Raw genomic sequence first — 27,919 nt, 5'->3', positions numbered from 1 at the left:
TTTATCACAGCAACAGTTTCTTTCCTTTATTATTCTTCTGGCTGTTCTTATAAAAGCCCAACAAGTATGAGACAAGCGATCACGTCACTTCATAGCCCCAGAGAAAAATGATGCAGCAGTGGTCCAGCTTGGTAGCTCACAAAGGTTAGGTATACATCAGTTATCCTACTGATGACTCAAATTAGAAATTCAAGTTCAGTTTATTGAACTTTGGGTGGGGAAGAAAACAAATCAGTGAAGTGATACAATCAATAATAAAAAAAAGTTAACAGGCACCTTCTAAGTACTCCAGAGCAGACTGACCTGCTGCAATATAGAGAATTAATAGCATTGATACCTCCTTAGGCTTCAGAGCTTTAACACTTTAGTTATACAAGCAAGTTTAAAATGAGATACAGAGTAGTAAACTACTGGAAAACACATCATCTTTGTAATAAAAGTAGTCAACAAACAAGAGATAGGACAAAAATGTCAACTGACAGTTCCATCTATTTAAAATGGCAAAAGAATATTCCATTGTGGAAAAATCACTACTTTAAGAACTACTGGAAAAACTAAGCCATGAAAAAGGCTACTGCTTTAAATCTCAGAAGAACATTTCACTCTGGTTGATAAAACAAATATAAAAGTAATAAAGACAAACTGCTGCATATGGAACATGAGTACAAGGTGTAGCTCAAGAAACAAATGCTTTTTGTATTAACAATAAAGATACACATTCAGCTAGTTACAATAAGATAAAAGCAGTAAGTCACCAGTTGTGATATCCTGTAGCACTGTTAACCTTAGTAACTCAGAGCACCAAAAATAAGTCAGTTTGGCAATGCTTTCCTTTAAATACGTATAGGTCCTTTAATTTTTCTCCCGAGCTTTTGCAGGGGGCACATCAGTCGTCTTGGGCATAACACCCTAAACTGCTCCAGTCCTTTATCTCCCAAACAGCAGCTGCTGGATCTAGAGAAGCAGCTCTGTAACCTCTGTGAGTCCCGTGGGCTACTGCTGCTCTCCCAGGTGGTGGGAACAGACAGACAGCAGTGGGGGGAGAGGCTGCAGTAGCACCTGAGTCACCGCTGGGCTGGGGCTGAAGTTGGAGGTCACCTTGTCCAACGCCCTGCTACAGCCAGCTGCCCTGTTCCTGTTGCTGTTCCACCTGAACCGGTGGGATCCAGCACGAGTGCTCTGCAGTCCCTCTGTTCCTCTGTGTGCTAATTAGCAGTCTGCACTAATAGATACCCCTGGTGCAGAGACCAGCTGCCTGAGACAGCCTTGCCTCTGAACTGTGAGTTGTTAATTATCTTCGAACATGCTGAGAAACAAATGTGTTCCTCCTCTGGTGGAAACACAGTTTCATCCTTTAAGTACCACAAACTGCATGTCTTGCAGCTGTTGTTCTGTATAAATTTAACTCTCTCACTTTCCTGTGCCTCATCCCTAATCGCTAACCACTTCATTATCAAAGCCTGTAGGATCTTCTAGCTATTCAAATCAACAGTTAAATAAATGCCCTGGTTCATAATGCATGAGAAAACTGAGTTCCATTCCACCTGTTATTAACCTAAATGGGGCATGTATTATTGTAAGAGATAGAAGTGACCAAATCCTCACCTTGGTAGGCTAAAAACATACTTCAAGCTCTTCTGCACCCTTTTTAAGAGTAGGTTCTCATTTTGTCTTGATACTCTGCTAGACAGCATGACTGCAGTCTGCAGAAGCTTTAGTCCTGATTGTACACCTGGATTTGCAAGCTCAGCATGTGCCAATGCAGCTTTAAGGTGGTGTCAGAAATGCTCTTTATGTGAAAGATTGTGCTAAACATCCTACGCAAGGTTATGCCTTACAGAAACCGCAAAAGTGAAATGCAGGTAACATTTTCTGTCCTTTCAACATGCCATGCCTAGAAAAGCTAAAACCACAGCAAACTTCAGCAGCACATGGATTTGGTGTGGCATGTATCTGTAGAGTGTTTCCCTTTTCCTTTCTGTGATGCAGATGAAAATTCAAAGCTCTGGAAGTTCTGCAGAAGTAGTTACACAGAAGGTGCAAGCTTTCTGAGCAGAACCTCTGCAGAAGAACCAGCTTTCCTTTGAAGCCTTCTATGTACAGCCAACTGTTTTAAACATTACATTTAACTAATTCCCTTAAACACGAATGCATGTTTCTCCTATCATTCTCGCAAAGGACCTCACATTCCTATCCTCTTCTCTTCCTCCACTCTTGCTAACTAAACAAAGAAGTGCACATGAGGAGGCTACTGAGACTGCTATTGTTGATATTTCCATTAGCTAAAAATTGCTACTGGACCTTCAGGTTGAGAAACCAAAGAATGGCAGCGAAGCGTGTCACCAAGGCATGGACTGCAGCGCAGGACGCGAAAGCGAATCAGCCACGTTAACGACGCAGTAAAAAGCTCAACCAAAGCTCAGAGCTGCATATGTGTACACATCTGCAACAAGAAAAGGAAATGTCCATTAAACAAGCCAAGTAAGCCCTAATACTCAAGTCTTTGCTAACCAGACCATGACCATGTTCTCCCTAAATAAAACCAGACTCACACCTTAAGATCCAACTACCCGGGGAGGGGGGAAATCCCATACTTTAATTTTGATATTTTTTTCTGAAGCACATCCTGCAAGGACAACACTGCTCTGTTAACAGGGAGAATCTTGGCAGCAGTGCCAGAGCAACACATCCAAACTGCACTCCTACTCTAGAGGCCCTCCCCACCCAGACCCCACAGGAAGGACTACAGCAATGCTCCTTCCTCCCTTCTCGTCTTCCCTCCACCTACAAGGTACACACAGGAAGCTTTGCTCTCCTGTTCTTCACCCCTATCCCCACAGACAGGTGGAAAGAACAACTGATGGCAATCCCAGTTTAACTCTGGATCCCCAGCTTTCCCTACATGTGTGAAGAGACATGTTCTGAAGTGTTCACTTGTGTTAAGTGTCTGAGGTACATCTGGAGGGGAAAAAAAGGCAAAAAGCAAGTTCTGGCTCAAGCACCCTGCAAAGGGCTGGTTCATGATACATACCACAGTGTCAATCTCTGCCGGGCCCACCATCCGAGACACCTCATCAAACTCCTCAGGAGACATGGGGAGCAGGTTTTCTGGAGACTGGAGCCTGGAAGGGTGGCTAATGCAGAAGAGCAGGGATAAACCTTCAGTAAAGAAATGCGGCACAGCTGGGCTACCATGTCTGGCTCTGAGGCCAGAAGGGCCACTAAAGAGGCCTCTTGTGAAGAAGACCTGGCCTGTGAGCAATACACCAGGCTTTGCAAAGCCAGCCAAATGGCTTTAAGTGAGAACTAGGACTACTCAGGGATGCACATCCTAATCAAGGAAGTCCAACAAGTCTTTAAGAAATCATTTGTCAGTACAACTACCTGCAAGTTTCTAGGGTTTTTGTCTAAAAATGGTGTTTTAAACACAGCACTGCATGAATGATCCTCAGAGAGGAAATATTTGGCAGGGGCACCTACACCTTAAATACTGTGAAGAGACACGAACTACAGCTGAATAACTATGATCAGTTCTTAAAAATACAGCATTTTTGTGGACACTTACACTTCAGACACAGAGATTAACTCAGTCTTGATGTAGCCGTTTCCCTTGGGACCATCCAAATCCATTGGCTCTGGTGCTTCAAGGAAAAAAAAAAACAAGCATGTGGGTTTGGTTTTTTTTGCAAGTTTACTTCACATTGCCATCTTCATTGTACCAAAAATAAAGCCTGTGACCCAGATAATGTGCAAGTCTTGCCATCATGCATTTTACAGCACTACGGTTAATTTATTCCATTTTTTAGTCAGATTTTCCTTTTTCCTTTTCCCCTATTGAAAATGGGGAAAAAACCCCCTTCCATAGCCAGTCATGTTCCAGCTGCTAGTGGGCACTTAACATTTCTGAAACAGCTCATGGGCTCGCATGAAAGCCGAATTGGAGGGCCAGTGACAATTAGGTTTTCAGGGTTTGATCTGATTAGATCTCATGTTGTGCCTCTTTAAAAACAGACCTTTTCTTAACCTATAAAGCTCAGGTGCCTCTTCTGACCTTTTAGCTCACCATGGGACAGACTGCCAAGAAATTCAGGCCAACTGCTTCCTTTGTTTCCATGCCACAGGAATTGCACAGTGCCCAAGTACATCAGGAACAATATACATGGAATCAGCCATGTAAAGCACTCACCCTCCTTAGGCCTGGAGTAGTATTTGCCAAAGGCATTGTCTTTGGGTATATCTGGGTACAGAAATCTCAGTGGATTTTCAGGAATGTTTTCAGCTGCCATCACTTTGTAGTTGCGGATGATGTCGGGGAAAGTCACAGCAGAGAGCTCCTTCTTGGTGTAGGGCTCTACCGAATGGAACTGGAGCTCTGCAGAGGAGAGAAGCAGCAACTCTTAAAGGGGGTTTCAAAGTTTTTTCTAAAACTGCTCAGAAAAGCTGCAGCCACTTCTACGAATTCAGAGATCATGTGAGCAAAAGGCCTACCTGGATGACACCTACTGTGCTGCAGGTAAATATTAAATACCTGTCAAAGGGAACATAATTGTTCTGTGGGGTAGGGAGGCATATGGGGGAATAGCACACAGTGATGGCTCTTGATGTGCTTTGTATTCAGAATGACTGATGTGACTTGTCCATGGAAATTAACTGCAATATTTCGTTAACTGATATTTCATTAACTAATTTAAGTTGTGCTACCTTTTCAACCTTCTTCCAAATTATATCATTCAAACACTGTTGCCCGTTAGGAAGGTTGATCCAAATACACCACATGAAGCTCTTATGAATCATAAGGAGAGACAGATAAAGCCTCCCTGAGTGCTCCAAAAACTATCACCCTTCTTTGCTTCATTTTTGGATGTCTCAGGTATGAAGGCTGCAAAAGGAAAGAAGTGCAAGCACATTCAACAGTTTCTTTTCTAGCTGTAGTAGGTTTGGAGCTCATCCAAGTGAAGTGTCCACAGCTGCATCATGGTGGCAGGTGGGGCTCATTATTAGTGTGATGAAGGGAGAACCCTGATTGGATATGAGGGAGGTTATATCTTTTTGCAGCTGTGATGTCTCTAGGCTTCCTTGAGAGAGGAGGAGAGAATAGTCCAGCTAACTGAAGAAGTGAGATCTTCACTGGCCCTTCTGGACAAGGGGAGGAAGGAGAACTGCTTGGAAAATGAAGTAAGTGTACGTGTGGTTTACCTGGGGAGGAAGGACAAATGTTCCATGGGCCATGAGTTTGAGAAAGCAGTTTGAGAAAGGAGTGTTGCACATAAGATGTATGGGGAGAGAACAGTAATGATGAATGTGGCTGTAGTGACCTTTTCTTAGGAAAGAACTCTCTGATTAAGATGGTGATGTGGGTTTGGAAGAAGATGGAGGTGCATGTGTTTTGCTGGGAGAGACCCTAAGGAGGCAGGGTACACAGTCTGGGCAGTTTTTCCTGTCAAATGTCCAGGCCAGAAGCAGTACTGTGGAAGTGTTACTAGTCCTAGTTGAAACCTTGAATAATCCACTGTGTGGCTTGAGCTACACCAAGTATGGCACGTGCCTGCTGTTGCTTGTGACCCCCTGCTTGTAAGGGTGGGAGCTGCTGGGGTGGTGTGTTGTGCTGGTCCTCAGTGTGGAGGAGAAGAGCATAAAGACTTCTTGTTCTGATGTAAGTAGATGAACAAAGAGTAACTGACTTACCATTTTGAGATCCCTCTACCCAAGTAAATGTGATTGCTCCCTCTCTGCTACTTTCACTGAATCTTAGTAAAAATGTTCCTGGATTTTGGTCCTTCAATAAAGCACGTTCTCTCTCTTTGCTGATGAAACCCACAATGCAGCTGTAACGTTGAAAAGAAAGAGCTGAGTTACTCTTCAACATAAAACCTAAGCTGTGCTGGGCTAGCTAGGAAAACTTAACAGCTTTTGTCACTTAAGAGTTGAAGTACTTGCAAAAGGCTTTGTCCTGAGAACAGCTGGAAAGCTTAGCAGTAGGACTGCCAGGCTGGAGTCAGGTGATGATTCATGCCCCATGGAAGACATGAATCACCACAACTTCCCTCAGCACTCTCACTTTGGCCTAGTGGCTTGTACAAACATTTTTTTTGAACTTAAGAATAAAAGAGATTGTCCTTTTTGCTGTCAAAGCTGGGCTCTGGGAGCAGAAATGGAGTTATATGTGCATAATATGGTCAGATCCCAGCTAGCAGTTAGTTTTAACTTCAGAAGTACGTTAAGAACAATTATTTCTCCTATTTGGCTGATGAAACAAAGGTTGCTAGCTACTAGATTGCATTCTTACAGGTGTGGGGTTTGCTTTGTTCCTTGTGCATGTTTTCTGGAGGAACTGTTTAAGCCTGTGTGACTTCAACCCCCCAAACTCACTATGCTCAGCAAGTGTTACTGCATAGGCAAGGAGGCTGATGTGGTGATTATAAGAGACTGGTTAATCTGAACAGGTACTGGGGGGGTAGTACTAGGGCATAATCCTGGCCAAGCTCCAGCTGTTTGGTTTTGGTTGATTTGTTGGTTATTGTTTGGTTTTGTGTTCCTTCCCCCCCAAAAAAAGTCAGAATTTCACTGCACTGTTTCTTATTCCTCAAAATACTGCATCAATAATGAACTTTTGAGTACTGCTACTGTCTTTGTGTGCAATAAGTCAGGGGGAAAAGTGGGTTTTGCACAAGAAATACTAAATGATCATGATTTTGCTTAGAATTTCAGATGCTGTAAACTGTCCTGTTTTTTAGGGCTTTGGCCATTTGTTTGGTGAGCTTTGTGTTTTGTTTGCTTTTAAATGTGTTTGGTAGTCAATATCCTGTGTATAATGAAAGTCTTTTGTTGCCTTATCTCTCAAGTACAAAGAAAGGCAAGTGTTCTTGAGGCTGTAATGCTTACTCTTGTAAGCAAAGGAGTCTCTGTCCTAATGAATACTGTGGATTTGTCTCTTTCCCACTGAAATATCTTTGTAGTTGGACAGTTTTTCCTTTGGTTTCTCTTTTTGCCTTTCTAGGAAAAAACGATTTGTGACTATCCATCAAAGCCTGCTGAGAGAGGAAAACCTAATAGTACTAAACCTCTGAGTTTGATTACCTTCAGGATTTAACTTGCACCTCTTTCTGTTAAATCCTAAGTGGGGGTTTGCTCTCACAACTGAGAGCAAAGAGCAATGTTATTCAAGCCTCTATCAAAGCCACATGCAAAACCAATCCTGTAGGCACATCACCACACTGAGGTGGAACACCAAGCAGGAACTGCAATTCTGCCTCAACAGTGGTGGGAAATGTTCCCACTGCACTGCAGTCTACTTAGCAAAGAAAGAGGTAGGGTTTGGGCAGTGAAACAAGCCTACTACAGAGGGCTTTGACAGAACTCCTCTGGAGTTGGGGGTAATAATGTGAAGCCTGCTGCTGAATGTAGCAAGACAAAAGCAAACCTGCTGTTATGGATCCTGCAGACTTGTGGGATACTAGGAGGCCCCACTGTGAGTGTGCTACTTGATAGTGTTTCATAATGTGGCTAAAGCTAAAATGCAGGATTTGACTTTGGATAAACCTAGTTCTGGCAGAAATTGGAAATCCCAGAATCAAAAGTTTACTAAACCAGTATTAAAGGGCTATGCTTCCTTCTGGCAGAGTCCTTCTACTTAGTAATAACCTTAGAATCAGTGAAGGGTGCACAGTGCAGGTACAGGCGTTCAGAGTCTGGCTGCTGCCACCTCCAGGCGGCTCACAATAGTGTTTGTTTGGGTAGGGGATTTGGTTTTTTGGTTTTAAAGATAGATGATCGCTTTATGACTTATCCTTCCTTCAATTTTCCTTGGCTCTGTTCTAGGGTGTGGAGAGAACCAACTTACAGTGGGAGTAGAGGCAAAACAAAATATAATCTTACATTCAAAGCCCTGCTCTGTGACTTAAATGGGACAGCTCAGTCATCTGATGTTCTTGCTTTTAAGAGTTGCCTCACCAGAGGCTTCCTCATTACTAGAATTCACTTGCACAAGCAACCTCACAACCTGAGGATGCAACTGCTAGCCTAAATGAGAAGTCTCAGGCAATTGACCCCATTTTAAACTTCACTCAGGTCTTACCCATCATTCCAGAGACACAGGAGATGTTTCTTAATAAGCTCCAGGATTCCCTCAATCCACAGCCAAAAGGGGAAATTTTTATCATTTATATTTTCCTGAAATTCAGAATATGGAAAGGCAGGAGTGGGACGGGAGAGAACAGGGGTAATAAGACATGAGTGTTGTTAAGCAGCACAGGGGAAAGCAAGGTTTCAATCCTGCCAGTATCAACTTGTTCTTGCATTTTTCTCCCTCTCTTCCACCCCCCTGCCCATATTCTCTTATGACTTTTTCTGTCTCTCCACTCCAGAAGGACAAGAACCATTGCTAATGAACCTTAGGGCAAGAGAAATGCCTGTCTGAGCCTACAGTACCCACAAACATGTGATCCATCACCTCTTATGTGCAACAGTGCTGGTCTAAGAGCAGATAAGACTTTTGTTCCTGCCTGGGCACTGTTCTTGTCGGGGTTCTTGGACATACAAACCATCCCATGGGACTTTTGCCCAGGCTGGGTAGCAGCTGAGCTTAGAGACACTTTCAGTGTCAGACCTGGATCTCAATTTCTCATGAGACATCCATATTAATGAACTCAAGTGTTTGTAGGTCACCAGAACTTTGCTCTTCCCTTGGCATCTGCTCCTGCCTGCTGTAATCTCTGGGTTATCTATACCACTTAAGGGTCTAAAGAAAGAAAACATGAAGAGCCCTCCTGTTTTGCTACAGCCAATATTGCATGAAATATCATGATGTGGTTTTCTGTCATTGTACTGATCCTCTTGGCCACCCTGTTCTAATCTTCACCCTAATCCAGTTGCCCCTAGTCTAGGAAATGTCCTTCACTATGATACAGAAGAGTTGTTCATCTTGCTGGTTGTTTTGTTTACATTTTCTGTAATAATCAAAATAGAGAACTATTCTGTTAATAGCCATCATATTAATAATAATGAAGATGGTGAGTTTGAAAGATGCATTTTTTTCTATAGAGTTTACATGGATCTAAAGGAATCTCAAAATCATCTTCTCCTTGCTGTTGCAAGCCCTTTTTCCTCCTGGTGCTGCTACTTTGCCCCACCACCAAAACCTCCCATGACCATGTAAGCTTTAGAATAATTAGCCTATGTTACTAAAAAAGAAGGTATCCTAGAGGAAAAACAAACAAAAAATGCCCAAACAAAACCCACAACAAACTAAAATGAGCTTCTTCCATTTCAATTTTTAAACTTTGTTCATACCTTGCAGAATCTTGTCCAAGGAATAAGGCCATCGTGAGATCCTCCACTTGTTTGCCCTGAACACAATAAACTGATTTCAGTCATGTTCCATAATTTACTTAGTAAGGCTAAAAGTACTTAAAGAACCAAGTTCTCAGTGTTTATGTACAACTCAGCTGTTGGACTAAGAAAGAAAAGGAAGGGCAGGCTACTGTGCTTGCAAATTCCCCCTGCAGTAGCCATGAAAAATTCCCCTCTGATGAGGTTTTAAGATAACCAAATTATTTCATCAGACCTTGCATAATGGGAACCAATTCATACTGACACTTTCTATGCTGTGCTACACCTAACACTTGCCAGTTTCAAAATGCTTCCAGGAAGGAGACTGAATGCTTGCACAGTTTTTTCCAGCAAAATAAGAAGACTGCAGCCCACAAGCTCTTCCATAGGGGCTCAGCAGACCTTAGAATATCTTTGAGATTAAGCACTTTCCTGTCTCTGTTCTGGTGACTTGTAGGCTTTTGCCCCAGAAACTCTTGACTCTAGATCTACCCCAGCCACAAACCCATCTTGCTCCTGTTGCAATCGTTTCCCCTGGTCTTGTTTTTATGTCAACAGTGTTTCATAATCACATCCAAACCACAAAGAAAAATCCTATGCTGTGATTACAGTAGCTGCAGCTTTGCAGACCCCAACTGTAGTCGGAGCCAAATTCTTTCCATTAGAGATCATAAATATGCTTTTCCCTCTCATGTTTCTGAAAATAAACTGGGTTAGAGGGCTCATTTCTGATGCTGCTAGTGTTAAAAAGATCAAGATTCTGTCAACTTTCACATTGCAAAAACAGTAGGCAAGTTGTATCCTGGCACCCTGTTGGTTCTGTGTCTCCTTGCACTAAGGAATCCTGAATATACAGTGTTCGATGACCAGGATTTTTTTTTTTTAGCAGTGTGATCTTTTTATCTGTAGAGATAAATGTAGCATTCTTACTGTTACCAGAGCTTGACAAAGTCTCTGCAGTTCTGAAATGCAAGTTGACCACAGAAATATGTCATTGGTCTCTTTGTCTGTGTGTTGGTTAATTAAAAATAAAAATATTCTCTTGGCAGATTTCTGAAAGGTAATCTATTAAATCAGTTGATTTTTGTCAGATCCTATGTCTTAGGGAAATTAGAGGAAGTGAGTTAGAGACTGGAATGCTCTACTTGCCACCTAGACACACTAATGTCAAACACCTTTAAATATAAATGCTTTCCAAAAGTTTAGGGTGGTGGAATATACTGAACAACAGCATTTTTATCTAGAGTCTGCTATGCAAGTGCCCCAGCTATCAGGCAAACTGCAAGGAGTTTGGATAGAAAACTCATGGCTGCTGAGGCTCTCACTAAGCACAGTCATCTAAGAAATGTTCAACTTGATATCCTTTAGTGGTTTCATAATGTTTGCACTTTAATACTGCAACTGTGCTCATGCAGGCAGAGTAAACCCCCACTGTAGTTGGGGGCATGCATGAAGTTAAAATGAATGGAGGTGGATTTAAAAACAAAGCCAAAAAGATGCCAAGAAACAGCCACTTCAAAGACTGACTAAACATGAGTGTTACTTAAAAAGGCAGAAGTAGCCCCAATCTGCCTTGCTCTAATGCATAAGACTCCTAAGTAAGAACTGCAGATTTTTTTTCATGACCTGATCTCATTTACAAGCTCTACCATACTGAAAAGTGGAAAATGCTTCATTGCTACAGAGTGACGTTGTATAAGTGGTAAAGGCATGGGAACAGAACGAAAACTTAAAATGGATTGCAGAAAAGATGTAGAATTAGCTTTAATTCAAACAGACCATCTGTGATGAAAGTAGACCATACCAAGTAGCTTCTCTCCCAGCATGCTCAGCTGATCTGCATTAAGTCCTCTCTTTGTGACAGAAGAAAACTGCCAGCTCAGAACTTCAGAAAGTTTAGACCACTTTGCACAAGGTGGACTCAGAAAGAAGGACAAGTTCTAGAATGGAAAAGAAAAATACAACCTATAGTTAATAAACATTAATTTTGGAATGCCACCTGAGTTTTTAAAAGTGTATTGTCAAAACAAAATACAGATTAAAGAATGGATGTCAGCTTGAGACAACTCTGCAACAGCAGGCTCCTATTCTGACAGGCACTCTTTACCAGGAAAAGCTGTCTCTGGGGCTCTGCTTTGGACATGTCTTTTCCCAGAATTCCTGGATTACTCAAGTGCACCATATTTTAGTTCTTGAATGTTTATCTGGCTCCTCAGTGTGTTCTGTATATATTGAATACAGGTATACTACCCTTAAGTGGGTTTCAAACGTTGTTCTGCTTAGGACAGGGAAGTAAGTCACTGTGCCTCTCTCTACACCTGAAAGTTATGAAGTCATCTGCAAGGGAAAAAAGTGCAGCATACAGTCTGCATACATCTGCAGCAAAAAGTCTGCTTGAAAATTACACAGAGAATGTGATGCCATTTTTTTTTCTTGCAAATACCTTGGGATCAGTAGACAGCATGTTGAACCACAGGATAGAAGCCCATCCACTGGGAAGCTGGCTCACGTTTGAGATCACAACAATGGGAAGGGATGTGGTCTGAATGGGGCACAAAAGGAAACATGTCAGGCTGCCTTGTACTGCTGCTGCAATCCTCCTTGAGATTACTTACAAACCCGTTTCCATTTTAATTCTCTGCTTGCATAGTCTTAACTTTTTCAATTGAAGTTTGTATGTAGGGGAGAAAATGTCAGTATGATGAAATACTAGAAAGACTTGGGTGATTTTTTTTTTTTTCTAATAAAGACTTTCATTTAGTGTCAGTTATGACAGTACTGATGATAGTAGCAGCAGAGTTCATAGCATATTGCTTCCGAAATAAATACCTAGAGGGCTTAAACTACAGGGTTGGTTATCAAACACTTTGCACAGCACATCTACTCTTATTTACCCAGAGATCTGACAGCATTCTCACTGTATGTGTCAATACAGAGGTATGAAGTGTCATTCACATACTCTGAAATAACTGAAGTACTTGATATGCCGGTACTTGGAAAAAAAAAAAGTTTAGATTTGTCAGGATGAGTGACATACAGGAATTTAGGTCCATCTGTTTCATCTAAGACATACCTCTAGCTCTACTACCAAGCCAGGCTGGCACAGCTGCGTCTCAAAACTCAGAGAGTGAAGCTCTTCTGTTACAATGAGAGGACCCTTTAAAAACAAAAATTAAAAGAAAACTTTTCAGGGACTGCAAATTCCTAGGGTGAAGGTAATGGGGTTTTATCATGAAGAAAGCTCTTTTCTGCCCATGGTTACCTGCTCTAGACCTCGGTAACAGCTCACAGGGCAAAGTCAAGTGACAATACTGACTTCCTAAAATTGCCTCTCTAGGTACTTTTTATTTTGATTACTACTTAGAAGTCACAGAAAAAAATCTGTGCTTGCCAGAAAGTCCTGTTAAAGCTAGATGCCAGTGAGGGAGAGTGCACCATTGCCCTTCTGGCAGTAGTTCTCACTTGCAGACACCTCCTACAGGGATCAGGTTCTAGGAACACTTAACTCCTCCCCTATGATCTGTCATCCTGTGTGTGTCTTCATGGGGCTCAGCAGAGAGCACTGTCTTAAATGCCTGAATGCCTTTTTAGAATTATGCAAAAACTTTACGAAAAGAAGGTTAGTGCTGCTTACCTCATTTGTTCTGGTTCCTGCATTTTTCTGTTCTTTCAGTTGCTGGAAACAAACAAAAAACCCTGTCACTCATTTACATCAGCCACAAATGGAAGTGGTACAGGATAGAAACATTTGCATGCTGTAGTTACTCTTCTGTATGCAAACTTCCTGCACTAGTGTCTGATTCTATTTGGTTCTAAGCTGTGGAAGCCAAAGCATTAAACTGTAGGTAACTACCACTCTTTTATAAACTTCTCATCTGTGAAAATAGATATTGCACAGTTATGATGTGATGCCTTAATGTAAGAGGTCTTTTAAGAACAGAAGCAGTATGAAATTAGGATCAGATGAAATACTGGTTTATCAAAGTACCCCTCTGAACTGGATGATAGGCTCTAGACAGTCTCTGTTCTGGACAGTGAAGGGAGACTTCCATGTTCAGTGGTTCTGCACTTGCATTTTTCCTTTCCTTTTAATGATGAAACCAATCTGTCCTCTCACAATCTGCAGATCAAAAGTGTTGTATAGTCTGTTGAAGGCACTGACTTCCTTCTAGCTGCCCACTCCTAGACAATTTTCATCTTCCAGACTCAAAAGTTCTTTACACTTTCCTACCCATGGGCCTTCATTTAAAAGGCTCAAACCAACATTTCTAGGTGTTTTTCTTTCTCATCCAAAGAACTCATTGCAGCATAAGCTGTATGGCAGCAAATACTCTTGTTTTCACTTCTGTCCCTGTTTCAGTGACAATCAATTGTGTTTTGCTTGCAACAGGCCAAATATTTCAAAAAGGAAAGAACAGAGAAAAAGAAAAGATAATCACAGTTCCTCTTACACAAAAGCAAATAATTACTTCAATAACAAAAGCAATTTGTTTCCTTCCTACCACACTCTCTACCCATAAAATTTAATGGCTGTATCAACAAAGAAAAAAAAAATCTCCTACCAAGTGCCTGAATTCTGCTGCTAGACTTCCATTAGTGGATTCTTCCATGTTCATTACTTTTGTGTTTGTTCCCAAAATATTAAACTTCCTGAACCTTCACAAAGAGAGAGAGAGGAAAAAATAATTAAGTCTCGCGTTCACTGACAGAATCTAACATTAATATATCAAACTGTGATGCCACGTACCCTTTGACTGAGTTCTTCTCAGTTACATCTCTGTCAAGAAAGAAAAAAAAAAAACCAAAAATATTTTAAAGCTTCTACCACAGAGAAAATGCATGTTTTTTTTTTAGCAGCTGTCAGAACTGATTAAAATGCTTTTGTGACATTTTTGTGCAGAAGAGGAAGCAATTGGTTCAAGCAGTCAAAGTAAATCTTGTGCTACACATAGGATGTTTTTTACCAAGGCTTAAATGTTGCTATGGGGGCTCTATAATCAAAGGAAGTCCTTTCTTTTACTATATAGATTTTAACTCTTGCTCTGAGGACAAAAAATATAGTTCTGTCACTCTAAGTCTACTCTTAAACCACATAACTTATTGAATAATTTGCTGCATCACTTGAACCAGTTTTCCCACCACTTGGGATTTTACTGAGTGGCATTCTATGTGGTGGACTTCTCAAAGCTCCACCTCCCACATCCACACAGGAATTTTTTTACCTTTTCCCTATTCCATGCAAGTTTCTGGACTCCAGGGCCATTTCAAGAACAGAATTACTTGAATGGGAACACAAAAACCCACTTGCTTTCTTAAAAGCACAGTCCCTGTTGTTATTTTGGAGAGCCTGTTACATTTCTTTCCCTGCCCTTAAAATAAGTGCTAAATTCACCTGAACTGTTTATAAAAATACAAGATTGGTATTGTCTGTTTAGATTGCTGTATGTTTTTTTTTTTCTCTCTGAGATCATGTCCTATGTTACAGGTAGACTGCTTATACCCCTAATTCAAGGACAGCTTTATAATAATATTCCTTTCTACATGCTACCCTAGAAGATATTTTAGAGACATGACTGAATTATGTGACTGGAAATGGTGGAGTTCAATTCTATGTTTTCATTTTGTGCTAATCCAAGTGAAACACCCACACCAGAGGAGTAGCTGTTGCCTGGGTGCTGCCCTGTGCCCAGCCTGACTTAGCAGCAGTGAGCTCTCCTTGGTGCATCCCAGTGGAGCTGGTGGCAAGAAGCCGAGGCCAGCTGTACTTTGTGACATGTCTCTAATGGCAGAGAGAGACTTAGAGCAAGGGCATGGGTAAGAAAAGGGGAAGGATATAATACCTGCTGCCATGGAGAACCAGCCTGCTCCTGGCCTACTCAGCACTTATAATATGGTTTTTGAACATGGGGACTGTTTACCATTAGCGTAGAGAGGGATGGAAAAAATGTAACGTACTTATCAAATAAAACTTTCACTTTCAAGTTGTAGTTCAGTTCCGGCAATTTCACCAGCAGTCTGGAAAGAGAAATATTTTTTAACGTCAGCAATTGCACAAGATGGGTTTTTCCCTATGGCACTGCTTATCACAGATATTTAAGCAGCACACTCAGGGCCACATACAGGCTTCAAGCTTGTTCCATATAAGACAGCATTTAGAGATGAAAGTAAATGAACAAACGAGTTGCTCTTTGGCATGACAAAGTGGTCTGCATGTGTCTGCTGTTTAGCTGTGTTTCTTATACACTCAATCTCATACACCCCACTTCTGGTAAAGAGTAAAAGCTGAATGTGAGTTAATCTTTGCTGGAAGAAAGCCACCTGCACATGGCACTTTCCTCCTCCTGACCTTAGCACTTGGGCTGCAGTGCAAGCTGTACAATCCTCTCAGCTGTAAGAAGCCAATGACATGAAAGCCTTACCACAAAAGGGGAACAGGGAAGGGGGAAAACATACCTCAGCTTTACAGTAAATTGTACTCCTGTCTTCAGGACTAGTGGTCTCTGAGGATGTGTTGGCATGCAAGGCTGCCTCTCTACCACAAAGGAGCTATGAATGAACAGATTAAAGGCACTTTGATTTATCAATGTTGTCCTTAAGAAATAAGAACTTACATAAAAAGCAAATTTTAAAAAAATGGTGATTTACCATTAGTACTATACACTTTATTCATTCAGTTTCTATCTACACAGAGGTGTGTGTGTGTGTGTCTCTTCCTTTCAAATGTTTCAACGGGGCTAAAAATATTGCAAGTAAGAAGTGATTTCATGAGGTTTGGCTTTTCTTAAATGCACTGATGGCTTGAGCAGGGAGATTGCTACATCAAACTTCTCTGAAATCAACAGCAAGTAAACACTGTGATGTAATTAGCACAGTCCAAGTGAGGAGAGTTGCTTCATTTGCCATTCCCAGGGCTTGCTGAGTTCTTATGGTGACAGTGCTATGTGACAACATGTGTCCAAGAGATAGACATGCTAGCTGGGGATTAGATGAGGGCTAGCTAACCCCACAAAACAAACTTCTGAGGCTAACCTGTTCCTACATACCCCAAACTTGCTAGCTTGGGCACTCTGTATAGCACTCTGCTGTGTAGACATAAATCTTGGTAGCTTGGAGACTTTTCCTTCCATTGTACTCACAGGCAAGAAACATAAACAGCAGATGGAGTTGTACAGTTCTTCTTTGTTGCCTTCACTTCCCTTGAAAGCAGTACCTGTGTTTTTCAGCTGAAGATCAGTGATCAAAGCATCTGAATGGGACTCTGGAAACCTGGGTTCTAGCCACCATAAGAAGGTGTTGACTACTGTATCTTAGCCCCTGCTCTTATCTGATAGATTCAAGTCTTCTGTTGCATTCATTTTTGTCTACTATATATTTACAGACTGGTACTCTGATCTTATGCAGGGCAATTACCAGCTACAGTAACTTGCATCATAGAGATGATATAGACAGGGCTGGCCTCCCTGTGCTGAAGGCAAAGAGGATGTATTCAGAGACAAAGGGTTGGAGAATCTAGTGTGTATTTATTTTGGGCATAACTTGGTGTGGATTGTTTCTTGCCTCTCTTTACTTGAACTTTGTAGGGTTGAAGCTTGAAGCAAGAAATGGACTAACAGACTAGGAGTTTAATTCTGTAAATCAATGCATCCTGTAGCAAGGCTCCTGCTAACTTCAGTAATGACTGATCAACAAACCCTTTCCATGGGCCTGAAGCTCTGGAAACCCTAGAGAGCATAAATCTCAAAATCAGTAATTTAATGTTTGAGACAAACTTAGGGAAAACCTCATGAAATGCAGAGTTAGGATTCATGAAATACTGAGGGAACAGTAGGGAAGGTGCACTCCATCTATTTATTCATGCAAACACAAAGATTTTTCTGGTCCATTACCTTTGGATGAGCTGTTTGAAGAGACTGTCTGTTCGCTCCTGCAGAACTTTTTCATTTTTTGTGATGGGATCAGAGTCATAGGTAAACTTCTGTTCCAGTTCCTCGAGCTTTTTGAGCTGCTGACGAACTTGTTGTAGACTTTCAGCAACAGTGGTAAACCTACAGTTACACAATCTTATTACTTTTAGCATGTTTTTGCACTGTAATAATATAATAATGCAGAGACATCAGCCAGGTGACTGTCCCTAAGGACCAGGCAGTGCACAGAGAACACTTCATGCTCATGGGAAATGTGGTGAGGTAATAAAATACATGAAATATAGTTATGCTGTGACAGAATGAAAATGCATAATATAAATAATCAGTATATTTCATAGATCTGGTGTTCCTTCAAAACATGCTTTCAATTCTGTCTTTGACTAGAGACTTACCAGTTCTGTAGCTGGTCAAGACAGGCATTGGGTGGGCCACCAATACATGCTGTCTGTTGCCTGTGCTTCCACTCCACCAGCTCCTCCTCAATAAGAGCAGTCTGTGTGTGCTCTGTGTTGTGCAGCAGCTGTACTATCTTGTTCACCACTTCCTGCAGAGAGAATGAAATTACCCTGTTTATTAAAAGTACTTCATACACAAAAACTAAGTACTGTTTTATAGTGCTCATCTGTCTTGCAAAACTCCTCAAACCCCTCAATAATAGATTCTGTCAACAGAGGTTGTTTTCTAAAAGCACTTTTTTTTCAGCTGGAGTATTTGCTAGATTAAGTGGAGAAACAAACCATATTCAGTATTGCTGAACTCTGAAGAGCCAGTGTCTTGCATCCATATATGTCCCAAGTGTGTATTTGGGCTCATCCAGTGCTTGCTGTAGACTTGAGCACTACAATCAGAGTATATTTAACTCTAATATAGCTGCAGGTTTTTAATAATTTTTTCCTCAAGAACATAATTATTGGTATGATGCCTTTTCCTTCTCATTGTTCTTTTAACTTTACCCAAGAGAGTTTGATAAAGGTTGCTAGAAGAGAAATAAAATTGCTTACAGAGATTCTGAATTTTCAAAAAGGATGGAAAGAATGAAATCTCAGTTCAACTGATATATAAAAAAAACCCTTTTCTACTGCTAGTTTATGTCAGTTCAATGAAAATGAACATTTGCTTAAAATGAAGACTTGTTGACTTCTGAAAGAAAACTCGAGCACTACCTTTCTTTTGCGGTCAAGTAATAAAAACATCTTCTGGAGATTCATCTGTTCTTTCTTATATTCCTCCTGAGACACTCCATTGGACTCATGTTCTGTAAAATAAGTCCAAATTGTGAACATGAGGCTGAAGGAGTGCTAAAGCACAGGTGGGAGAAATGCTGTGGAGAGAAGAGGACTTGCCTGGCTAATGTCAGGTGAAGTGTATCTTTAAAGCTTAAGGGAGGAAATGTTTACTGCCTCCTTAACAACAGAGACAGATCTGTATAAAGAAACCAGTGTGGACTTAGAGCTGCATGTGTTTCCCTTGGTACACAAAAGGCTACAAAACCTGAAGCAGGAAGTCATTTGTGAAATACAAGATGGCAAAGAGAAGCCTAAACTACGCTAATTACATGTGTGGTTGAATGGTCACAGACACTATATGGTTTACTGCTTTTATTGGCAAAGGGATGTAAAGGACAAAGGAATATTGTGTTAACAAGGAGGCTCTCTGCCTGTAACAAAAGACAGATGGAGAAAATGCATTTTCAGAAATTTGTTTCAGCATAAAGCAGAATTAATAAAGGAGGGAAATTACCAGTAAGTTTGGCTGTGCATCATTAGGTTAATGTCCTGACATAAGACAGCAGAGTTTACTCTGACAAACTATATGCAGTATAAAAATTACTCACCTCTATTCTGCCAGGTTTTATATTTAAAGTCATATTCGTCTTGCATATCCTCTAATGTCTTGATGTCCTGCTCCACATCCTGTAATGCACAAATGAATGTGGCCAAAATTATTCAATATTTTCAAGTAATGCCAGGCACTGCCTGGTACCAGCCCCTTACAGACATGAAGTCCAGTTTTGCAGCAATGCTTTTTCCTGGAAGTCCCTAACAGGAAATATCCCTAAACTTCATCACCTTCTATTCACTCTCCCTCTTTAGTCTCAGCTAACTGAAATCTGTTAATTAAAAAATATAGATATGTCTTTGTTGTCTAGTCATATAAGTTCACAGAGTTTAGGAGAACGAGGCTACAGTGGAAAAACTTGGAACAGCACACAGCATTTTAAACTTTGTAATTCCTAAGTAATGTTTGGAGAAAACTTTCTGTTGTGACTGTATTTGTTAAGTCAACAAGCTAAAAAAATATGCTAAGTCAATATGCTAAAAAAATACATCTTCTAGGTAATAACAAATTGGTCAGTATATGATTTAGGAGGTTTTCCTTGGTTGCTAGTATTTCAGATGGGTAAAATTTTTGTTGCAAAAATTTAGGCACAAGAAATTTGACCTTGCTAAATGAGTTAAATACTAATCTGTATTATGGTGCTACTGACAAATAATTTTTGTCTTCAGACAATCACTGGTTAGACTTGAAAATCAAACCACTATCTTATTTTTATTTGCTATTTTATCACATCTTATGTACTGAAAGCTTTTAGACATCTATGAATCAACAAACACTACTACGGAAAGTTATATTATACTTACTAAAACACTGGCTTTTACAGCCTTAACTTTGGTATCAAGCTCCTTCTGTTTGTCCAGCATCCCAGTCACAGTGTTCTGTATGCCCCCCACTTCCATCTGAGAGAAGAGGCAAAGCAACAACAGAAGTTAAACCAGAGTAACTAATGACAGCAAATACTTTTTTTGTTAATGTAGGTTAGTGACTTTTGTTGGCAAACAACCTGAGGAAGCATGGCTTGTTCTGGTAAATCATACTAAGGTTTTGTAGTATAAAATCAAGATCAGGAGAATTTGCAAGAAACAAGGGAGGATTAAAAATGCCTACTGTGTGGTGATGCTGCACTTTTTTCATCACAGCAATATCTGTTTTTTCTCTGCACAAATCCATTCTCTTGTTTGCTTAGCTTCATGTGTCTCCTAAATGTACTTCAAGAAAACAACCACCCTGAAGGCTGAATGACATTTACACCAAGTATTAGATTCATCCATACAGGATATGGGGGGAGAAATGGAGTAAGAGCAGGAACAATACAGGTCTGTGTACAGGCATAAGGGGTAACTTAGCATGCAGCTGTTTTCCTACAGCATATTCAAGCACACACTACATCTCTGTATAGTTTTTCTGAAAGAGTCAGGAAGCTTACTGCATGACATCACTCAGTTGCAGTAATGTGAAAGACAGAATTTTTCATTAACAGAACTACTGGTGTTAGAAACTTGCTGTTCTTCCAATGCAGGACAGTCAGATTTGCATTGCTGCTTTCATGAATGCCTCAGCTTAAGCTGAGGTCATCTAAAGTATTTATTTTGGTAAACTGGCAAAGGTTTACCCCATCACAGATTTAAGTCAAACTATTACAGCAATCTTAGCATGCTCTGACATTTGGGATTCTCCTTTGGTTTTTATGATGCTTATTATTGTGCTTGTTTTGTATTTTGTCTTCTCAGCTTTGGGAAATGAGAGCAGTTAACAGAAAGCAGAGGCAGGGCCACTTGTACCTAGTGCCAACCTTAAACAGTGATGGAAGTGATGGCCAAGTTGGATGGGGCTTTGAGCAACCTGGCCTAGTGGAAGGTGTCCCTGCCCATGGCAGGGTGGCTGGAATGAGATGATCTCTAAGGTCCCTTTCAACCCAAACCATTCTATACTTCCATTTCCCTTTCTGATGACCCAAATTTATTGCATACTGGAAATGCAGTAGCAAGTGCTTTATGTCACGTGACAGAACTGAAGAGCTGTTGTAGCTGCAGCTACTCTGACTCTGTCAGAGTCCCATTCTTAGAGGAGCTGTTTTGGACATGGTTGTAGTAGACCCCATGCCCGAGTGCTCCTCCCACACTACCAATGCTCATACAAAAACTTGCCAGAAAGTGAGGTATTTCAGTATCAGAACTTAATGTGCTTGGTCAGTCATCACTTTATTTCTATGTAAGTGGACTACATCTAGCTCTGTATTTTGCGTGCCTTTCCTAATTGCAGAATCCTTATTGCAGAACAGTTCTTGCAAAGGTGAAAAAAAAAAAAAAGTAAGTTGGAGAACAGATGAGGAAGGAGAAGAATATGGCCTTCTGTGATTCAGAGGAAAGAAAAGGGCTTCATTAAAAAAAAAAACACCAACAAAACAAAACCAAAAAAACTCCAAACCACCAAATATAAAAAGAAACACTTGGAGATAACTGGGAAGGAGAATGATGCCTCATTTTCCCAAACAGACAGTCCAGAAAAGCATCAAGCTCAGCTGCTTAATATAGAGTAAATTTGGCAGTAAAATGCAGCAGAACAAAGCTAAAATTTTGCTTGCTAAATAACATAAGCACTAGTTATTGAAATAAAATCCAATGAGCACATCAGGCTATGTCATACTACAGAAGCATTAAAAAACCAGCATAGCTTTTACATCACTCAAGGAATAAAAATTATTTCCAGGCCATTTGTCCTCCAAATGCTTCATAAAGCAGAAACAAGCCATGCTGTCCAGCTGGTGTGCATCAGGGTTGTCCAGCTGGTACATATAAGTGCTCACTCTTCTGTCTTTAAGAAACATATTATTGGGCAGAGAGAGGACAGCCTGTCTCCCCTTTCAGTCTTCATCCACTCCCCCTGTCCCAAATAATAGGAAAGGGTAGATATAACTGCAGTAGACATTTCAAGACTGTTACCTCATTTGACAGCTGGGCACTGTTGAGTATTTTCCTCTCTTCTTTCAGACAGTGCTGGATGATCATTGCCATATGTATTGGGTCTTCTTGAAAGTTATCCTAGCATTAGAGACAGTCTATTGTTTAAGTTCACATACATAATTGCTTGTCATTCAGTAACCTTCAGATTGGCAAAAAGATTAGTGAGTGACTGTGTTCATAGCCTGCTCCAAGACTACAGGGTATGGCAGCTGCAACCAGCTCTAAGAGTGAGTTTTCATTTTAGTTCATTAGCATTAGCATACAATGAGATGGTACTGGGATAAAACAACAGGAAAGGGTCAGAGACATTTTTGGGAGAAGTGAGATACTATCCTACAGTCCTAAAGAGAGCTCATCTCTCGAGAGCCGCCCTCCTACCCTCTGACATATGAAGGTTTTGAAGGGCAGTGTTCTAGCCTGGCAGGTACAGTTCTTGCTCAGTGATGTAAAGAAGGTATATTAGCTGCCACTTGTGAACATGTGGTCAAGGCTGGGTGGAAACTCAACCTTAGTGTTTGACATGCATACAAAGCTGGAACATGCTGTGGATTGATATCGCCCTGCTCTGCTCAGGATGGTGCTGCCCTGGGGGTCGCTGAGCTGTGCCAGCCTTCTTGACTGATCTTTCACTGCTGATCTCCAGGTACTATGGTATAAATACAGGTCATCTTCTCTCCTCAGAAAACAGTCCCCTGGTCACCTACCTGTGGTGAGCAGAAGCTCAGTGAGTGGAAATTAGGCTGTGGTGAAGGAAGACCCTCTGGCACAGAGCCCTACAGGGAGGAGTGGATGACTGACTAATAAGTCCACTAGGGATATGTCCTGCACTGGCACTCACTACCAACTGCTTTGGCCCTTTTCTTTCCCAGTACAGTGCAATGCAGAGTGCTGCCTAAGGACAAGTCCTTTGCTCTTAACTGCAGTTCTGCAGTTATACAGGAAGGATTTCTTTCCCTGTGTTTTTTCTGCATCAAAAAAAGTGTCTTATTAGGACACTGAGGAAACTGGATGGGGAGGGCATGGGTTAAGTGAAACTGCAGTTGAGTAAGTGCCCCAAATACATACAGTAAACACCTTACAAACTGCAACTGCCCTTTTCCTAGAGCTCTCAGAAACTGTAACTGTACCTGTAAGTAAACTGTAACTTTCTAACTGTAGCCAATTAAAACAAAAACGGAGTGACATTTGAATTCTGGATTTTAAAGTAGAATTCTCACGCATTCTCTGTGAATATCCCTCATGGCAGGGTGTAGTTTGCTTAGAGGCATCCAACTGCACTACTGAAGCAATTCAAGCAAATGTATAGGTATAGAACCCCGGCATACCTGCAGATTGCGTTTGCTTTTCCTTATGTTGTGTTGCAGCAAAAAGTTGTTTTCTATCAAGAATCTACTGAATTGGTCATCAAGCTGTGACAACAGGTCATGGAACAACACCGTAGCAAAAGATACGTTGTTGGCTGCGTGTTCCCTAGAATAATTTAAGGCATGCTTGTGTTAAATACTTTTCTAATACAGCATCCAAGAAATGCATTACAGGTGTACTTTATTTTTAATCCCCCACTACAGTTGTAGAATATGCAAGCAGTAAGAATTACTTTCCAACGTAAGCCAATTTCGTTCTCTTAACTTTGACTTTACTTTCCTTGATACAGAAATGTTGGTTTTCTCTGTATTATTCTTGCCACGTTGCGTGCAAATTCATTTGCTCACTTCATGCACATCAAGAATCTAAAAGTGAACCTGATGCATGTGCATGGTGAACACTTCACAGAAATCTTGTCAGAAGTTCAAAGTCTTTGAACAGCGAGAGACTGAGCTACCAAGACAGCAACTGATCGGTCTTAAAACAGCTGCTTTTGTTATAGACCAAATGAGGACAATATGAGCTCTAGGACAGTTTTATTCCAGCTGTCAGGCCCCTCTAGAAAGCCTGGAAGAGGGGCAGGAACACAGGCTGCAGCACCCACACAGCAAAGCATCCTACCAGCAAAGGTTCACCTAAGCAGCTTGCTTCACCAGTGTTCTGCTGCTGCCTGTAACTGTATGTATGAGAACACTGCTTATCACACAACCCAAAGGCTAATTTCTAAGCTTACCAATCCTGGTTCTCCAGCCACTGTGCCAGGTACTGCCTGATCTCCATGGGAAAGCTGTCATCGTATAACTGGTGAACTTGCTCCAAAAACTTGGAATCAAGTTGCTGTAGCTGATGCCACTGAGTCATCCTGAGGAAGGGGTGGAAAAAAAAAATCAGTGTAAATTTTTAAGTACTATTTGGACAAAGCTGGTGAAAAATAACATAAGTTTTCATGAACATTGATAAAATTGGAGGATGTGCTACTTTTGACTAGGATAAGGTTAATTTTCTTCAAAGTAGCCAATGTGGTGCTGTGTTTTGGATTTGTGCTGGAAAGAGTGTTGGTAAAACAGGGATGTTTTTATTATTGCTGAGCAGTGCTTACACACAGACAAGCCCTTTTCTGCTCTTCACCCTATTCCACCAGCTAGGAGGCTGGGGGTGCACAAGAATTTGGACAGCTGGACAGTTGACTCCAACTGACCACAGGGATATTTCACACCATATGGCATCATGCTCCGTATATAAAGTTGGGGGAAGAAGGAAGGAAGGGAGGTACACTCTGCATGATAGTGTTTGTCTTCCCAAGTCACCATCAGGTGTGATGGAACCCAGCTTTTCTGGGATGGCTGAACACCCGCCTGCCCATGGGAATCAGCAAATTAACTCTTTGGTTTGTTTCGCTTCTGTACACAACTTCTGCTTTACCTGCTAAACTGTCTTTGTCTCAACCCACAAGTCTTCTCCCTTTTACCCTTCTGATTCACTCCCCATCCCACCTCACAGGGAGGGAGGGGGACGTGAGTGAGCAGCTGTGAGGCAGCTCCACACAGTTGCTGGCTGGGGTTAAACCAGACAGAGGAGTAAGAAGGAAAAGTGTTTTCATCGAACAAAAGTATTTTATTTTCAGCTGTAACAGTTCTAGATGCTAGTCCTTTAAACACAATAAAACTTCTTGTGGGCTTGTTTAAATTAAAAAAAAAATGGAATTTACAAATTAAGACAGTGTACTGTTTGCTGAAAAGTGACTTCAAGCTGGAATAACCCTTTCCCATGAAAATGTGCCTTTTTTTTTTTTCCTGTGAACCCCTTTTCATGGCATTTAGGGCATGGTTAGTGTTACTGCTCTCTTGCTTAGCAAGAATATGAGAATGAGGACCTATGTGTTTGATCTGTACTCTGCATGACTGAGATTGTGCATGTGGAGTTTCACCTTCTGTTGATACTCCCCATTACTAAGAGCGTGAGTGAAAAATCAAAGAACCCTCCAGGCACTCATTTTCACTTGGTACTTGTGTCCCCACCTACCTGCTCTGAAAATGGACTAGATCTCAAGTCAGTTCAAATGGAGAAGTACTGGAAAGATGTTTTTTCTGCTATATGCTTTACTTCTCATGACCACATTTTTAGGCGAAATTCAAGTAATCTGTGCAGCAGATACAAGGTACTTAAATGAATTAATATTGTACAGCATGGCTTCTCTCAGCCATAACACTTTTATGAGAGTGGCTTTATATTGTGACATATGGTTTCTAGCAGCAGATCAGTTAGTCTTCTCATTAGGCTGCAGGTTATCATGTTGTAGTGGAAATGGCACATAAAGATATGTCCAAGGAACAGTACAGGCTGAGAACATGTGTGGTGACATGCAAATCCACTCACATACAGAACCTTTAAAAAAAAGGTAATAGGACCTATCCAAAGAACAGGGCAGCATCAGGGTGAAGGACTATCTTGTATGTGCCTTCCTGTTAAATCTGTTAGTGTCTGTATGCTGGTTCCCCTAGCTGCTGAGTGGCATATGCTATGTGTGAGAAGCAAATGAGAGTTAAAAATGCTATTATGTTTTAAGTGAAGCCTTGAGGCTTTTGATGTGCATGCTATTCAGATTTCAGGTAACACAGCATTTGAGTGTGCTGTAGCTGCACCACAGCAAACAGTTAAACGTGACATTGCTGAGGAAAGAATTTGTCTAAATTCGTGAAGTTAATCTGCTGCTTTCCCTAATGGTTAAGTGAAGATGTACTCCAATCTTCCTGTGTCTTAAAGCAACCAGTCTAGGAAAGGACTGGGGAGTGGTGGCAGAGAACCATTCAATGAGGTGGTTACAGAGCAATGTAATACTGCAGCAAACATGACCCTTGGGGACGCAAGCAGGGAAACATCAAAGAAGGGGTAAGTCAGTACCTTTTTGTAGAGAAGGCATCAGAGACACCCACAGTGGGGCACAGAGCACAGCCCGAAACTGATGAGTGAGGAGGTATAGGACAGGTAGCCCCTATTCTGCCCTTACTCAAGGGAAGTGCAGTATGAGCACAGCCCATAGGTGTGTCTGGAGAAAAGGAGCCCCGTTGGAGGCCCCTAAATGGGTGATGTATTTGCAGCTCTGTGGGTCTGTGTGCCTCGTAACAGCTGTGCTTGAGGGTGTCTTCCACAGCTCAGCTTGGACTCAGGGAATCACAGAATTATTAAGGTTGGAAGGGACCTCTGGAGATCATCCAGTCCAACCCCCCTATCAAGGCAAGGTAACCTGGAGCAGGTGACACAGGAAGGTGTCCAGGTGGGTTTTGAATGTCTCCAGAGAGGGGGATTCCAGACTCTCCCTGGGCAGCTGTTCCATTGCTCTGCCACCCTCAATGTAAAGACGTTCTTCCTCACGTTGAGATGAAACTTCTGTTTTAGATTATGGCCATTGCTTCTCGTCCTGTCACTGGGCAACAGTGATAAGAGTCTGGCACCAACTTTGAGATATCTGTATGCATTAATGAGGTCCCCTCTCAGTCTTCCCTTCTCTAGATTGAACAGGCTCAGCTCCCATAGTCTCTCCTCGTAAGACCCTTCATCATCTTTGTGGCTTCTGCTGGACCCCCTCCAGTAACTACTTGCCTTTCTAGTACCGAGGAGCCCGGAACTGGATACAGCACTCCAGATGTGCCTCTTTAGGGCTGAGTAAAGGGGTAGTATCACCACCCTCGACCTGCCGGCCACACTCTTCCCAATGCACCCCAGGGCTCCCTCCTGGCCACTCTCTACCTACTTTCCTGTCATTCCTGGGGGATCGCGGCCGGAGGGCGCGGCGCAGTTCGGGAGCAAAGGGCGGCGGGCAGCCCGTGCTGCCGCCGGGAGCTCGCACGGCTCCCGCGGGGAAGGACAGCGCTCCCTCCCCGTGTTCCCCCCGCTCCCCGCCCCGGCTCAGTCCCGCAGGTTGGGAGCACCACGCAGGTACCGCACCTGTTGGGCAGAGGCTGCCCGGCGACGTGGCCACAGCAAGAACAGCAGGAACAGGGAGAGAGCACCGACCCGGGCACAGGGACCGCTCCTGGGGCTCCCGAGCAGGCAGCGTTGGGAGTCTGGAGATGCGCAGGAGCAGGTGCAGGTGTCCAGAAGGAGCCAAAAGGCGTTCAGGGAGCAGGAGCTGGGAGCAGATGCAACCGGTGACGGAAGAGCAGCGCTGCCGCCCGGGAGGCGGGTGATGCCCTGATGGGTATCCCTGCCAGGAATAAACACCGCTGGGATACGGCACCCGCTGCAACGGGGGGAAAGACACCGAAGCGCAAAGCTCGGTGGTCGAGCCAAAGGCAGGGGCGGTCTGAGGGAGCGACAGCTCCAGCTGCACCGGGCATTCACCGCGCCGTCCCCTGAGGCGCCGGTACCGCCGTCCGAAGGCAGCTCCCCTCACCTCTCGGTCCGGCTCCCGGAGCCCTTCCCGGCTCCCGGCCCGCAGTGCCCGCCGTGCCGGCTCCGGCCGCCTCGGGACGCCCGCACGGCCGCAGTGCGCAGGCGCGG

The 27,919-nt window shown here is 42.2% G+C and overlaps 1 protein-coding gene across 2 annotated transcripts; it reads right to left on the bottom strand.

Annotated features, from left to right (window-relative positions):
* Positions 1-181: 181 nt before the first annotated feature.
* Positions 182-27,919, bottom strand: STAT1 (signal transducer and activator of transcription 1). Of its 2 annotated transcripts, XM_051787773.1 has the most exons (25): positions 27,813-27,919; positions 27,365-27,623; positions 24,153-24,281; positions 23,380-23,524; positions 22,034-22,132; positions 19,895-19,990; positions 19,087-19,165; positions 18,416-18,507; positions 17,645-17,796; positions 17,214-17,372; positions 15,781-15,873; positions 15,283-15,342; positions 14,075-14,104; positions 13,890-13,983; positions 12,962-13,003; positions 12,401-12,484; positions 11,771-11,869; positions 11,132-11,267; positions 9,289-9,344; positions 8,075-8,169; positions 5,686-5,825; positions 4,187-4,372; positions 3,566-3,641; positions 3,032-3,134; positions 182-2,443 (listed from the first exon to the last, which is right to left on the bottom strand). In XM_051787773.1, the coding sequence occupies exons 3-25, from the start codon at positions 24,278-24,280 to the stop codon at positions 2,420-2,422; spliced, it is 2,268 nt and encodes a 755-aa protein (XP_051643733.1). In that variant the 5' UTR covers position 24,281; positions 27,365-27,623; positions 27,813-27,919; the 3' UTR covers positions 182-2,419. The 2 variants fall into 2 exon arrangements, with proteins under 2 accessions (XP_051643733.1, XP_051643734.1); XM_051787774.1 differs by lacking the exon at positions 27,813-27,919 and having other exon boundaries at positions 27,365-27,804.

This window comes from Manacus candei, unplaced genomic scaffold (assembly GCF_025592945.1).
Source record: "Manacus candei isolate 608988 ecotype Guabito, Panama unplaced genomic scaffold, ASM2559294v1 h1tg000023l, whole genome shotgun sequence".
In the NCBI taxonomy this organism is placed as follows: domain Eukaryota; kingdom Metazoa; phylum Chordata; class Aves; order Passeriformes; family Pipridae; genus Manacus; species Manacus candei.
The sequence above is the reverse complement of the archived record's forward strand: the minus strand, read 5'-3'. Positions and strand labels throughout refer to the sequence as shown.

Bases quoted from the DNA above. Each gene is read 5' to 3' on its own strand.
- STAT1 (XM_051787773.1), bottom strand. From the start codon at position 24,280: ATGACTCAGTGGCATCAGCTACAGCAACTTGATTCCAAGTTTTTGGAG. The intron at 12,485-12,961 runs GTAAGCAGCACT...TTGTTTTTAAAG, and splicing joins CAGGAACCAGAACAAATGAG to GGTCCTCTCATTGTAACAGA. The intron at 8,170-9,288 runs GTATGAACAAAG...TCTGAATTTCAG, and splicing joins CTTGGACAAGATTCTGCAAG to GAAAATATAAATGATAAAAA.